This window comes from Anticarsia gemmatalis, chromosome 12 (genome assembly GCF_050436995.1).
Source record: "Anticarsia gemmatalis isolate Benzon Research Colony breed Stoneville strain chromosome 12, ilAntGemm2 primary, whole genome shotgun sequence".
NCBI lineage: Eukaryota > Metazoa > Arthropoda > Insecta > Lepidoptera > Erebidae > Anticarsia > Anticarsia gemmatalis.
Genome location: NC_134756.1, coordinates 7,511,078 through 7,525,992, shown reverse-complemented (window position 1 = coordinate 7,525,992; position 14,915 = coordinate 7,511,078). Strand labels below are relative to the sequence as shown.

Sequence of the window (14,915 nt, the reverse complement as noted above, 5' to 3'; positions counted from 1 at the left end):
GGCTGGGTAATGTGAATGTTTCAGTACACATTTAGTATTCACGTTTACTGCCAGTATTACTATAATACACGTAGAAAAATATACTGAAAATTTCACAGAAGACAATTTACGAAACACCTGCTCTGAATGTTTTATTTAGTAAAGCGTACTACATAGTATTCAAAGCGAAAGGATTTCAACTCGAAACGTGTTCAACAAACACGAGTCTTTTAGTCTTCAAAAGTTATTCGAAACAAATAAGTGTAAAAGAAATGGTCTAGACAAATATTAGCATGAAAACAGTTGTGAGATAACATTGTGAGGGTTTGTTTGCACTGATTACAGGGGATAGAAGAGCAGACAGTCGGGCTCCTAAGTCGGTTCACACACACCATTCGGCCGCAGCACGCCACTCGACAACTTTCTTTGTTGCTTAACTATTGTTTGGAGTTAAACTTGCTCCTCCGGATACCGAATGGACAGAGCCGAGTCTGTGAGAAATTGTTTTGTGTGAGTTTCGAAAAGGAAAACATTTTGCCAGTAGCTTAGGCAAATTGCTTAAACATAGGAGCAGTTGTGAGGAGCAACTTGCGGTCCTCCCATATTTAAGTTAATGCGAGTTTAATTGCTACTAAGATATTTTAAATGACACTGCAGATATTTTTCATTTTCCACTTGTAAAACTTTACCCCTTTTCTTTTCTTTGGAGCGCTGCGCAAGATAAATGTTATGATGCATTTTAATGTTCAGAATAAATGTAAATATAAATTATTATAGATCGTCGTTTGTGATTGCAGCTGTTAGGCAAAAAAAAAAAGAAATTTCTTCCAAAGTAATTTATAATATTGCTCTATTCTCAACTTATACAAGACAATAGGCAACATCTAGCGATACATTCATAAAGTACAGCTATAAATTAAAGTCCCTTCAAAAAAGTATCTCAAAACACCTCAGCTTCCAGCGTAATTGAAGCAAAATTTATACGTACAACAAAATTTACAATACAACACGGGGATTAGGTACAATTAAAAGTTTGTTTTCCTAATAACGTCCATATATCACGACAGATTCTCTCGAACATCTGAGGTCCCGTCCTGCGGCGTAATGCAAATAGATTTCGGATACTTAGCTACCTATCGTAAATTATATGTTGGCAACAATATAAGCAGTGCATAAGCTGTAGACATAACGTATTAGTTTATGTTATTAAGGAGTTTGCGTGCATTCTACAGTTTGCGGTGCTTTCACTTCCTAGCCGCTGTCCTGTTTTGTTGTATAATACAAATATTATCCTTTTAAAACGATCATAACGGTACGATAGTATTAGGTAATTTTATCAAAAAGCCCAAGAAGTGATTGCCGCCTTTTTTTACGCTCCAAGTAGACTTTTTCTAACGAATGACAACTATTGCCGTTATCACCCGCTAGCTCAATAGTGGCTAAATCCAATATCAAATTAAATAAATTAAAATCTTCGTTGTATTTTAAAATTACAAGGGTTGATTTACAGTATTAAAATTTCAAACGAAACAAAGTGGAATAATAGAGTCGCTTTATCGAAGAATGTTTAAACGGTAAATGTGGTAGGAGGGTGCATTCATTGCAACTGCTTATGCAAAATACCTGTACTCCAGTAGTGACGAGACCGCAATGTTTATGGATAGACCTCATACGGCAGCTCGTAAATTTGATTGCTAGACGAATAAAACTTTCATGTCTGTGAAAATGACATTGCAATTTTAATTCACAAATGTTCACGACTTATATGATCAGCTTTGAATCTACGTGTAAGTATAATATGTCATAATAAAGATTGAACAATGTCGTTAAATATGCTGAACAAAATTTATCACTAAAAGTGTAATGGTAACAAATACTTGAATCTCAACAAGGGTAATGCGAATAAAGCAAAACAATTCCAGCGTTAACTGACTACATTATGCAAAGCACACAAATTACAAAATTTAGCACTTAAAAAGAGTCAGCGGGACAATTTACAACACAATTTTGTTGCCACACAGCTAACAAGTTATTCCTGAGTCCTGACCTTTCAAGGAAAACCCTCGGAGTCAACCCGAACGAGCTTCGCATAAAAATGTTTTGTTTGTCCTAATTGCTTAAAGTGGCTGCTTAGTACGTACTTTCTGACTAGTCATTGTTTTCAACGCGGCCACGCGGTAATACGAATATTTTCGGTTGCCACCCCTACAGGAATTCGTGACTTTCACAATTGGAAGTGCCAACGAGCTGGATAAAATGTTTGGTATTTAAGTTTCATGTATTACATAGATACTATTGCGACTTCAAATTTAAAACTCATCGTATCTATTTAACTAAATTTTAAAGATATCGCTGCGTATACGTTTTGTTCAGAAGCATGACATTAAACATTTCAAAATAAGTTTATCGAGTAAAAATTTTAAACTTTTAAGGAGTATTTCGTGGAAAAAGTACCTACTCAAAAAAAGATTTTCTTGTTCAACAAAGTTAACTACATGATAAAGATACTAGCAAGGTGTTTACTTGATTTACAAATAAAATGTAAACAGTAGATAGCATCAGTTCGCATTCCCTCACAAGTTAGTAGTCGAGGGGAAATGGAATAACTAAGAACTTGTAGACAACAGCCCGCCTACTTCTTACATGTACTCTGAGTTTTTGAAGTTCATATTTTGTTTGCGTCTAGTTCTCTCAAGTTTGTTTTGCATAGTGTACAATTGCAAATTCACGGGAAGGAAGGTATCCAAAATATTTAAATTAAATACTTTCCTAATAAGTAAACTCTTTAATTAAATATACGTTATTCTATTAATAGATATTTTTTAGAAGCATAAATTAGTTTAAATAATTTAAGAAATTCATGTTCAGATAATGACATAATTATGCAGCCATGTACTGGATATCTATTGCTAATAATAATATCTTTATGATACAAGGTAGACATTTTTAATAACTGATTATTATTTCAATTGAGTCTATAAAATCAGCAATTAATAGTTCACAGACATTAATAATGTCTTTCAATTTCATATAAATCCCGCAGATAGGCTTTTGTCATAAAATGGCAAGAACCAATTTTATTATACTTAGCCGAGCGACATTAATATTTATGCTGGCCAAAGATTAATATTTTACCTAAAATCAAACATTTGTTTTCAGAAAATTGTAAGGCGAGTTCCATTTCTTCCAATTAATGATATTTTCATTGTTCAAAGCTGATCTGTATAGCGTGTTACAGAAACAATCACTCAAACAGGCTGTTCATATTGAATATTAATCGCCATTTTCACTGACGAATTGGAATAACTTGAAAGGCGAGTCGGGAGGCCGCGGCCGGAGGAAATAAATTTGTAATGCAAAGTTAGAAATTTCATTCCTATGTTACCGATAAGTAAACGCTCTTACGTCGAGCCGCGCACAAAGGCAAGAATACGTTTAGCATTTTACTTTCCAATTGCTACAGTTACACAAAGAAGCGCCGGGAACTTGGCTAAAAATAATCCAGTGCCGCCCGAACGATTAAACGTTGAGCCAATAAGGCCTAGGTATTCCGCAATTTATTAGCCTTGCAAATTCGAAGCCGCCTCTCCCCCTCTATGAAATATAGCTGTGGCCGCAGCAACCTTCCCGCGGCCGACGTCGGCGCCCGCTACCAACCGGTATTACACCCCTATTTTAGCTCTAATTAAAAAGCCATCAAAGAGTTTTCAGTCATTAATCATGAAACTGTTAACGGTGAATGCCGACTTCCCTCCGAGTCCGAACCAAGGAAAAAAGGAGGATTAGGATATTAACAAAATGCCTAAAATATTCAGGGTTAGTGAAGTGGTAAGCCGCTTGTAAAAAATGTGTATCTGCGGTACAGATTTCGCAGGTTTAACGCGAACGAATCTTAAGTTGTTTCGAGCGGTTTAAAGGATTGAGAACCCTTTTTTTAGGAATTAGAACGAAAAATACCAGAGATATTTTTAAGCTTCGTAATTGACTGCAGCGGTTATGTTTTTCTCGTTTTTCTTTCTTTCTTCTTAATGGTTTGGACGGACAAATTATATTTACGTTTAAATATTTGAATCGAGAGATAAAAGGAAAGTTGTTAATAAAAGTGGATTAAAAGGATCAGTTGAACTGAAGATATTTTTTGTATTCACAATTTCTCGTTAGGTACAGGCGTCAGGAAAAAATATTGCGAAGCGCTCCGTTGGATACAACAGACGTGTTTTTGAATACGTCACAATCAATGAACGTTTACTCTTTGTGATGAGTCTTCGACAATCGTAGATTTAAAATGAATGTTCGAACTTTCTAAAGAAACATTTTACAAATCAGCGCTTTAGTCTAATGGATGTAAACAAGCGTATTGTATAATTAGAGTTACCGAATCACTTGAATCACAAATAATCCCATTACTGCAAACAATGGCCGTCAATACAATAGTCAGAACATACCAGGTTCTGTAACGATAACACTAAGTCGTCCGGCATTAGTCGTAAACTATACGACGCCTAACTACTTGTGAGTACCATAGTTACGAATGTTCTACTGTAGCAGTGAGTAGAAGATTCTATTTTGTAATAGATTTTAATTTGTTATTTTGATGTTGAGTTTTAGGCCTATATGCTGAAACAACATTTTATTAAAAACTAGCTGACCCGCGCAACTTCGTTTGCGTGTATCCCGCTACTTCGACAAATACAGTCAACGCACCAACACATATTGGATACTAATTTTCAATTCACAATAACTTCTCTTTCCCTTAACCGCGTTTAAAATATTAAAATGTGTTTTGGTTTCTGTGACTCTTCTTTGATCGCCCCCCCTATCAGTTTTTGGAAAAAATATTTAAGTAATGTACAGATTTTTTTTTGTCCGCCGACGCGCTATTTATAGGGACGCTGCCCCCGCCGCCGCGGCCGGCCCGTACCGTGCCGCAATACTAATATCGTGATATCTCCTAAACTATATGTCTAAATAACACACTGTAAACTGCAAAAATAATCTAAATTAAATGTTCGTGATGATGAACTTACTTATTTTGATAAGGATATATGTATCATTGGTTATATCACCAGTTAAACATCACCCAACGAATTAAATGTTTTTTTAATACAGAAAAGTAGTTTTTGTGACTTAAATAAAAAAGCTGGATATATGTCATCGCGGACTTTTTTGTAGAACTAATAAAGACCAATGTTTTTGCTATACATTGTTCTTACTTGTATCCAACGGTATAAGCGGCGCACGCACAAATGCAATCTTCAATTAGATTTTTTTTCTGACTTCTTGGACATAAATCGCTATAACTCAGCTAATATAGTTTCAATGTATTTCAATTATATATAAAAACCTGTCGGAGAAAATACTCTTTCTATTAGTGAAAACCGCATCAAAATCCGTTGCGTAGTTTTAAAGTTTTATGCATACGAAGGGACTACAGACAAAATGGGCGACTTTGTTTTATACTATGTAGTGATGTATTATCAATTATGCAAAAAAAAAGTATAATTACTATTGACAAAATATAGCATTGACTTGTATTTGCTTGCCAACGAGCGTCATGATTTATTTTAAATGAAATATGTATTGCCGTTAAGAAGTCTACTGTAAAATGTACCTTTAACTAAATTAACATACATTTCATAATTACTATACTATAAACAATTTATATATCTTAAAATACAAGATCCATAGCTCAATTCTCAACATCTATCGACAACACACAACCGGCTAGCTATCGAGACATTTTACTGGAAAATCTGTTTAGGGCCTCTACCGGGCTCTAGAAAAATGCCCTACTATTGTCCCGATAGTACGAAAACTCATGGTAGCGCAAGTCGGTCGAGTGCCTGATTCGGTTGAAGTTCGCTCGGCGCGTCCGTCGGCTGCAATCGCGTTAATTCGGCGTCGGGGCTAACTGGGTGACACGCGATTATCTAAACAATCAGGCGTCGGAAACGCGTTGATTTGCACCGCCGCTGATGAACCACTCTGTTTGCACTACAACATCAATATTTTGAGCTTCACAGATGTACTGATTTAGTTTGCAATTCATATAATTGTGTTACCCAAGATTGATTGAGCTTATTCTTGGAATGTCTCCGTTAATTAAAATACTTAGATCTTGTAACAAACTGAATTATTTACTTTGATGGTGTACAGATTTGAATATAATGGAATAGATATTTTATTGTATAATTATTAATTCGATTTTTTTCGACAGCCCTTTCAACTTTATTTTATTTAATGAATCTATACAACTTATAAGCATAATGAATAAATAATTATTCTGACGTGAATATTGAAAATCGTTATGGCAAAAATTAATTCAGGTTATCATTATTTTTGCCAGCTTACGGGTGATTAATTTTATTTAAAGCGCTCGCATCATCATCACAATGACGTATTAATCGAATTCCTGAACATTTGAGTTATCTAACATCATCGAGTGACAGATGGTAAAACTTGAAATTTCAAACTGATCGAGATGAAAGGTTTTCAATTAGCCAATCCGTTGAAACAGGAGTTCGACTAGACGTGTGTCCGGGACGTTCCACGACAAGTACATACTAGACCGTCGTGCGAACACGAGCATATGGACCGATTCGAGAGCTCTTCACCGCCCACTCGATAACTGATTCCGAATCACCGATTCGATTGATATCGATTATTCGGACAAACCACGAAACAATGACTCTTTTATCATTTGTGTCGCCGAAATTCCAATATGCAGTTTGTATTGCATTGCGCTATTGATGTGGTATAGTTTTTATTTTATCTGACCACTTTTATCACAATATACAAGCATATTGAGTAAGGTTTTGTCCTACATCATAATAGGGGTTCATTCATACCAACTATGGATACAATACAATCAATCGACTATTGTGTTTTTTCATATCTGACGTCCATCTACATATCCATATTTGCACTTTTACATATTATTATAAGAGAGGGATATTCACACAATATAAGAGTATAGTTTATAATAGAATACGGGAATTAACGCGAACACGCATTTTACCTTAAAATCTGCGACCACGGCGAGTGCAACCTGCGCCGAAACGATAAACATTTCGCGTTCTATTATATGTACATTAAACAACGCGAGAGTTTAAAAGTTATGTTAAGAGTATAGTTTTCGGAAGGTTTATTGTCAAACTAACGCATAGCCGGGGCGAGCCACAAGATCAGAAATTAAGTGCAAATTACATATAAATCTTGTTTCTAATCAAAATATCGACTAGCAGTACTCATATGATTATCGATAAAATAGATATATCATATTATATATATTTATTTGATTAAAGATAAGAACAGACGTCTGTTCGTAATTATTCAACGCATTCTGTGATATTCGAAATAGAGATTACAATGTAACATGTTACTAAAATATTAGCTACATTCTGATATCAGTAGCACTTATGTAATACGACGCGTACATTAAACTAATTGTAAAGCTCAAGGGCGTACAGGGAATGTCACTTAAATATCGACAACTATGTAAGTGTAAGGGAAACGGCACGCATTGTTCATCCACATAATATAATACACTAGCTGACCCGCGCAACTTCGCTTGCGTTACATAAGCGTTAAAAAAAAACCCGTTTTTGTAACATTTTTCACTGGTACTCTGCTCCTATTGGTAGTAGCGTGATGATATATAGCCTATAACCTTCCTCGATAAATGGACTATCTAACACTGAAAGATTTTTTCAAATCGGACCAGTAGTTCCTGAGATTAGCACGTTCAAACAAACAAACAATCAAACAAACAAACAAACTCTTCAGCTTTATAATATTAGTATAGATTTGAATTTATTATTTTTTCTGTCTAAACTTTGAAAACAAACATTCATCTATACTAATCTATACTAATATTATAAAGCTGAAGAGTTTGTTTGTTTGATTGTTTGTTTGTTTGAACGCGTCAATCTCAGGAACTACTGATCCGATTTGAAAAAATATTTCAGTGTTAGAGAGCCTATTTATTGAGGAAGGCTATAGGCTATATATCATTACGCTACGACCAATAGGAGCGGAGTAGCAACGATAAATGTACAAAAACGGGCAAAATTATGACGCATTCTCTCTTATGTGACGCAAGCGAAATTGCGCGGGTCAGCTAGTAATAGATACAAAAGCGAAAGTAGTTTTGTTAGTGTGACTATAAATAACGTTTTTAATTAATATTAATTGACGTTTAGTCTATATCGCTGATTGTTGCCGGCTCCTCGCATGATCAATTATTGTATCAACCACATTGTAAAACTTTTGGCGATTGAAAAGAGCTAGCTTTTCTTTTAAGGCTCTACCCCCTTTCCGAGCTAGTGGTAGATTCAGTAATTGTAACGACTATCAAAGTGTCAGTATTTGGTCTAAATGAATAAATGATTTGATAATGATTTTGAATGCAAAACGACTAAAACAGTTGAGCTGGGGATTGTATTTTGTGAAAAGACACAGGCTATAAAACAATCACGAATGCGGAACTACGGACAAAAGCTAATTACTTTAAAAACATCCTTGTTTTAGATATATTTGTAGATGTTTATGCATCACACATAATTAATTGGAAGATAATAAAATAATCTTCAGATAAGACTTACACGATGCAAAAGCATGCTAAGTTTTAATATCAAGATAAATTTGTTTACAACCTATGGTTGTCAATTGACCAGTTGCTATTCATGATTAATAAAAGCGATTAAAAAGAAACACTCTATTTATTCGACCCGTAAATTTGTTTTCCTTATAAATCTAAGTTACTCCTCTAATTCTAGTAGTGAAGTCTAACTTGAGACATGAAATGTAAACGTTATATAAGAATACCTACTTGCAACGTCTTTCAATCAGACAAAAATCCATAACAAAACTATTTCACTCCACCCCAATCTAACTTTACCGAACATTCACACAAAAATTACTTCAAATAAAATTATTTACTAGCCGGCTGCGGAAAATCGTTTCCAAGTAATATTCCCGCCATAAAAGCTAAATACAAAGCCGCAATACCAATCCAATAGTTTATGGTTACAATGGCGTGATCTCAAGCCAATTTACCACAGTTTGGGGGAACAAATATAAAAAAAGTAACAAACTAATACAATTTAGGAGTCACATGACCTATGGGGTGGGTTCTAATTTAATGAAACCCGGGATATTCTGATCAGTGATAAAGATGGATGGTAATTAAAGTAAAAGTTGTGTAATTTTTATGTGAGATTAGCGTGGACGTGTGATAATTTTAAAAATTTAATTATAATAATTATGTAATGTTTTCGAAATGCAATAATATTACATATTTTATTTTAGATTACAATAACATACAATAAAGTGGTGGTAAAATAAATTATAGCGCGTTCCCACCTTTGTAAGTCGCGTCGCATTTTTATTCTATGCTAAGAACTATCAAAAAGTCACTTTAAAAAACACTTTCACATAATATTACTTACATACCTAATTACCCTAATCAAAAAGCAAACAAACCGAACATTCTTAGAAACCTGACGAAGCTGTTTATCCAATACTTTTCATTCAGTAACGGCAGACGTCGGCCATTTGCCTAATCGACAATCGTAGTAATGGATATTTCAGCCAAATTATTAGCATTTTTCACGATTCTATTGCTTTGAATCTGACGATGCTGAATTGAATCGAATGAAATATCAATATACTCAAAGTTCAATGGTTTTTGCAAATAATATTTAATGTTATTTGTTTGAATTCATAAAATAGTATTCTGTAGCTAGTAGCTATTCGTTTTATTATCTTTAGTGCTATTTGAAGGTAATTTTAGCGCACAATAAGATTTTAACATTTTAACAGTTGTTTCAATGCTTACGGCTGAGCGCATATAAAAAAAATATAATTACAATTATATTATCAGCGTAGAACGTTGAATGGAATTACTTACATATTTGAAGCTTCGTATAAATAGATACAATTTTTTTACTTTTGTAACTCGATAAAACACCTTGATACTAATTAAAATGTACAAGTTTATAGCAACTGTAGTCTAACGACTTAGTGGTGATCCTCGTATGCAAGATTCACAGCTGAATTTAGGACATCAGCGACGAAGAAGTTATGGAACTGACAGAGTCTTTTTAGATATAGCTACCTAACTTACTTAATAACTTAATATAAACTGAGCAAGTCGAGGCCCCATATCTTATTGTTAAATATTATTACACGTTCCTACCCCTACTATCAAAAACAATATTCGCGTTACAACGTCACCGTCAGCTAATAATCAAGACAGATCCCCAAGTTTAATTACACGGAACGATCTCAAGGCATTTGTTTTTGATTGCACAAATCATATCTTAGTAAACATCCGATTGAACGGAGCCCTTAGGGTACACCTGTTAAAGGCACTTGATAATTAATTTTATAACAAACTAAGTTTACAAGATCCAACCGCTGTTGTTCTTGACGCGATTTGTTAAAAAAATAACCCTTACCCTAAGTAATTGGGTTCGTGTTTTGTGGGGAAAATTAAATTTAGTAGCCTCCAGGATACACTCAATAATTTCTAGGCTTCTGTTGCTTTTGTAGTCTATAATAGTTCGATTGAAAAGTATTTGCTTGAATCTTATTGAGTTAAATACAATTTATCGTGTGAAAGTTATTCCGGGAACTGTCGGAAAAGCTTGTAGATAGGTACTTGCCGATCAATAAATAGTTACACCATATTTTTGCTAAATATTCTTTGAATTAGCAATTAGAATAAAATTGAAAGAGACTCGCAAACCGAAGCAAAATAAACGTACATCATTCGAATATGAATCATGTTGACATCGACATAACATGTAACGATACAATCGTGAAAACCGATCGTTAATCGTTAACTTTCCTTTTACAATGTCATTAGGGAAATTGGCGTCGTTAATTTATAAAGGCCCCCTTTAACTGCTTTGATATCGACGAATTTAAATCGGTAATCCTGCGGTTTGTTTTATGGCATCGATATCGCACGATTTACATCGATGATCGTAAACGAACGGTTGATACACCGAGATCGATGTTTAATTCACATTTCCAATGATACCGCATGGTTAAATGATTCGCTTTAAAACTTTTTTGATATCGTGTTCCGTGTAAAAAATTGTTTTGAAAATGAATAATTCGTGTTTGTTGTGTTCATAAACTGCTAGTTAAAAGTATAATCGTTGTAGGGGTTGGTTTGTGTTGTTACTTACTTCGGGCGCTATTCTTATATAACCGAAAAATCACAACATAAAGTGCTGTCACATTACCATTCTCATTTTTAATGATAGTTTAGAAATTCTAAAGGGTATTTTTTTGTATGTTTTGATTTATCGATTACATTAAAACACCAAACAGCCTTCCGCTGTAGTAATCATATCCCTTTTCACTTCACTCACTACATAGCCGTTATCGATTTTCTAAAAAACGTTCTCAATGAGACCATTCAACACACATGTTTTGATTGGAAGTGTCAATAGGGGGCGCGAAGTTCGCGGGTATAAAGTTACGGCTAAAACAAACTAAAGGCGCAATACTTAAGTGCGAACAGAAAACGAACAAGATTCACGTATCGAATTACCTTTGACGAAAGCGGATTGCAGTCGAATAAAAGGAGACTCGATAAAGGAGACGGGGACTCTTTGTGTTTATTGTTCAAGACATCGAAACAGTTGCTCGGTGAACGTGAAAATTCACTGCGTCTAAATACGCAGATAGAATAATATTTTATTATAGCTGCTGAATCTGAAAGTCGAATAAAAAGACAATTGTTTATCGAAAAACTTTACATTTTTACCATTACAGAACAATAAAGTGTTTTAAAATCGCGCTTTGAGTATTAAAGAAACATCAACAGTAACAAAATTGCAAACAATAAAACTCGCGACTGTTCATTAAATGTTTTCCAAAGTCAATATTTAGAATCGGCAAGTAGAATAGGATTTGTAGGCGTCAGAAACAAACAACGGGCTTCTAACATTATGGCTGAAACCAAAGCTTAATTAAGACTAGGCACCTCTGCAGAGGAAACTAATTAAACTTATTCCATTATTTCTGCAAACGAAATTTTAAGAGAACGTCCGGGGACAATCTGCTGCAAGAAAGATTTATTATTATTGCGTTAAAAACGTTTTGTCAGGATTGTTTCTATTACTTCATTATTATTTCGAATTAATCGCCGCACAATTATGCTAATGACGATGAGATAAATTTTGGAAGATTGCCTTTAAATTGAGATGTTAAAATTTAACGAACCGACTACGCTAGCCTAGATAAAGGCTCTTAAAAGACTATGATATGAGATTTTTTTATAATCAGATATTTTAAAAGAAACCTTAAAAACGTTAACGTGCTATTGTCGAATTCTACAGTTACGTAGTAACTACATCACGAGTACTTATTGACAATGCACAATAGAGTGAAATGTAATGCCGCGAGCCAAAATCCCTGTTTCAAATAAGCGGCCGAAAAACCGCCAGACACAGAACCCGCTCGAGGTGCAATTTCTAAAAGTATTGATGACTGGAACACAAAGGGGGCGGAGCAGAGATTAAGCAAGTAACTTGGGAGGCTTCAATGTTCGGCCATTCACCACACAAAGGCTGAAATTTTCCAGACGCGAAGAATTTTGATGCTTTTTGGCAACAATGGCGCGCAGCAAACGTCAGCGGTGAGTTCCTGATGAGTGTTTTACGACTGGAATTTGTGGATTCTCTTCTCGTTACCACAATTGTTTAAAAGTGAACAAAGCGGCCGTAATACAGTTAATGTGGTCTGACTCAAGGTCCCGCCGGCAAAGGAGATAAAGTGCTGAATGAAATTTAATTTAGATTCCGTTGCACTCGTCAAAGCTTTATGTTACGATGTTATGATAATTATGTTTTCCGAATAATTAATTGTTAACGTGTAGATAAACAGTGGACACGGATACAGGTGCCTGGAGTTATTGAATGTCATCATGTGTGGGCAGATTCTTAAGAAGATATATAATTGCCTTATGCTTTTGCTATCTTATAATCTTTTCAAGATTTGTAATACTTATTTCGCGTATGAGACAGTAATTAGGGAGTAATCTTGTCTTTTGGATAAGATAATGATTAAAGTTAATACTTTAACACAATATAAATAAATACGTTTTTGAAGTTTTCCATTAGTATTTTTGGTCAGGTGAAGACAAAAAATGCGCGCTATCACTTTATTAGCCTTTTGTGTGGCAGCTGTTACAGGTATTATAATTATTATTAGAATATTTCCTTTGTTTCAAAAGCGATAGAAGAACAACAAGCTTAGCTTTTTATTTATAATGCAAGGTGGAGTAAAACTATATGAATAGTAAAATAACTTTTTTTATTTACAGCAGCTGTTCCACAATCTCCTGAGAGAATCATTGGTGGCCATGAAACTACTATTGACAATTATCCTGAAGTCGTTCTTCTCCTCTTTGCCTCTAATCAGATTAATTTCCGCCAAAACTGCGGTGGTTCCATACTGAACCAAAGATCTATTCTTACTGCCGCTCACTGTGTTCTGTAAGTTACTAAGTAGCAATACTTACATTTCTATCAGTCCTATTCTGGGTATAATTTTCCCTGGTCTCATCAATAATTATACCAAGTCATAGTTTTTTATTTATATTTGTTTTTCTATTAACATAATATTAAGTACTATTAACATTATACAAAACTAAACTATAAATAACTTATAGTTAACTAAATACTACTTGTTATACTTAGCTACTAGTCATAGTTTCAGGTCAATTTCGTATGAAGAGACAAAATAATTAAAATCAAAATAGCTGATAATACTCTTTTCTGGTTTAGTTGTTTGTGATTTATAAGTCTTATATAAACACGTTTTATTTTATTTTTACAGTGGTTTCATGGACAATCCCCCAGCCTGGCGTATTCGTGTAGGTTCTTCTTATGCCAGCAGTGGGGGTGTGCTTCATACTTGCGCTAAAATTATCCGCAACCCGAACCACAACACCGTGACAAGAGATTCCGACATCGCTATTATGCACACTGTCACTCCGATCGTTTATAGCAAAGTTGTACAACCTGCGCGCATCGCTGGACCTAATTACCATCTTGCTGATAATCAGGTGGTCTGGGCTGTCGGATGGGGAGTCATTGTAAGTACTTATCAGAACATCATGTTCATGTCATATTGATTTAACATTTTGTCCAATTCAAAGACCGTCAAAATAAAAAAATACGTAAAATAAACAAGAAAATATAAGATTGTGGGTCCGGGCTGTAATTTTCAAAGATCTTTGACAGTCGTAACCAGTAGTCAGAAGCTTGAAAGTCTGACAACCAGTCTTAGCGAAGGGTATTGTTTTATAACCCAGCTAGCTGGGTTGTGGAGTTCCGATAGGCAGTCGTTTAATATAAAATGCTGGTATCGAGCTGCATTCGTTAGAACCGACCTTCCATATTATAGTTGGAAGAAAGACTTCGCTGATCGTCTGATCTGACCGTCAAAAGCAACCATTTATGTATTGTTTGTTTACCGTACATTTTTATTCAACAGGAACAAGTGACTTGGACGCTTCCTGAGCAGCTCCATCATGTTCAAGTGTGGACTGTCAATCAGGAGCTATGCAATGAACGTTACGGTGGAAGGGAGATCACTGACAACATGCTGTGCATTGGTTGGCTCGACGTGGACGGCCGAGGAACATGTCGCGGTGACTCCGGGTCTCCTGTATTCCATAATGGAGTTGTTGTCGGTTTAGTTTCATTTGGTCGCAGCCCTTGTGCCCAGGGCGAACATCCCGCTGTTAATGTACGCGTTTCTCGCTTCATCAGTTGGATTCAAGAAAACGCATAATTTGTTAGTAAATAAAAATATTGCTGTTCTCTACCATAGTGGTAAAGTTAAGTTACTCTTTTATTCAACATCCTGACAATCAAATTAAATAAAAAAAATGACATTGTTATTTACTCACA

At 34.9% G+C, this 14,915-nt stretch overlaps 2 protein-coding genes across 6 annotated transcripts in view; one reads left to right on the top strand and one right to left on the bottom strand.

The window, feature by feature from the left end:
- The window catches only part of LOC142977030 (semaphorin-2A-like), a 341,213-nt gene that overhangs the window by 101,045 nt on the left and 225,253 nt on the right, over positions 1-14,915 (bottom strand). The window lies entirely within an intron of this gene.
- On the top strand, positions 13,048-14,847 carry LOC142977034 (trypsin, alkaline A-like). 2 transcript variants are annotated; one of them, XM_076120708.1, is made up of 4 exons: positions 13,048-13,190; positions 13,322-13,493; positions 13,837-14,095; positions 14,497-14,847. In XM_076120708.1, exons 1-4 carry the CDS (start codon positions 13,145-13,147, stop codon positions 14,794-14,796), a joined length of 777 nt encoding a protein of 258 aa, XP_075976823.1. In that variant the 5' UTR covers positions 13,048-13,144; the 3' UTR covers positions 14,797-14,847. The 2 variants fall into 2 exon arrangements, with proteins under 2 accessions (XP_075976823.1, XP_075976825.1); XM_076120710.1 differs by having other exon boundaries at positions 13,095-13,190; positions 13,325-13,493.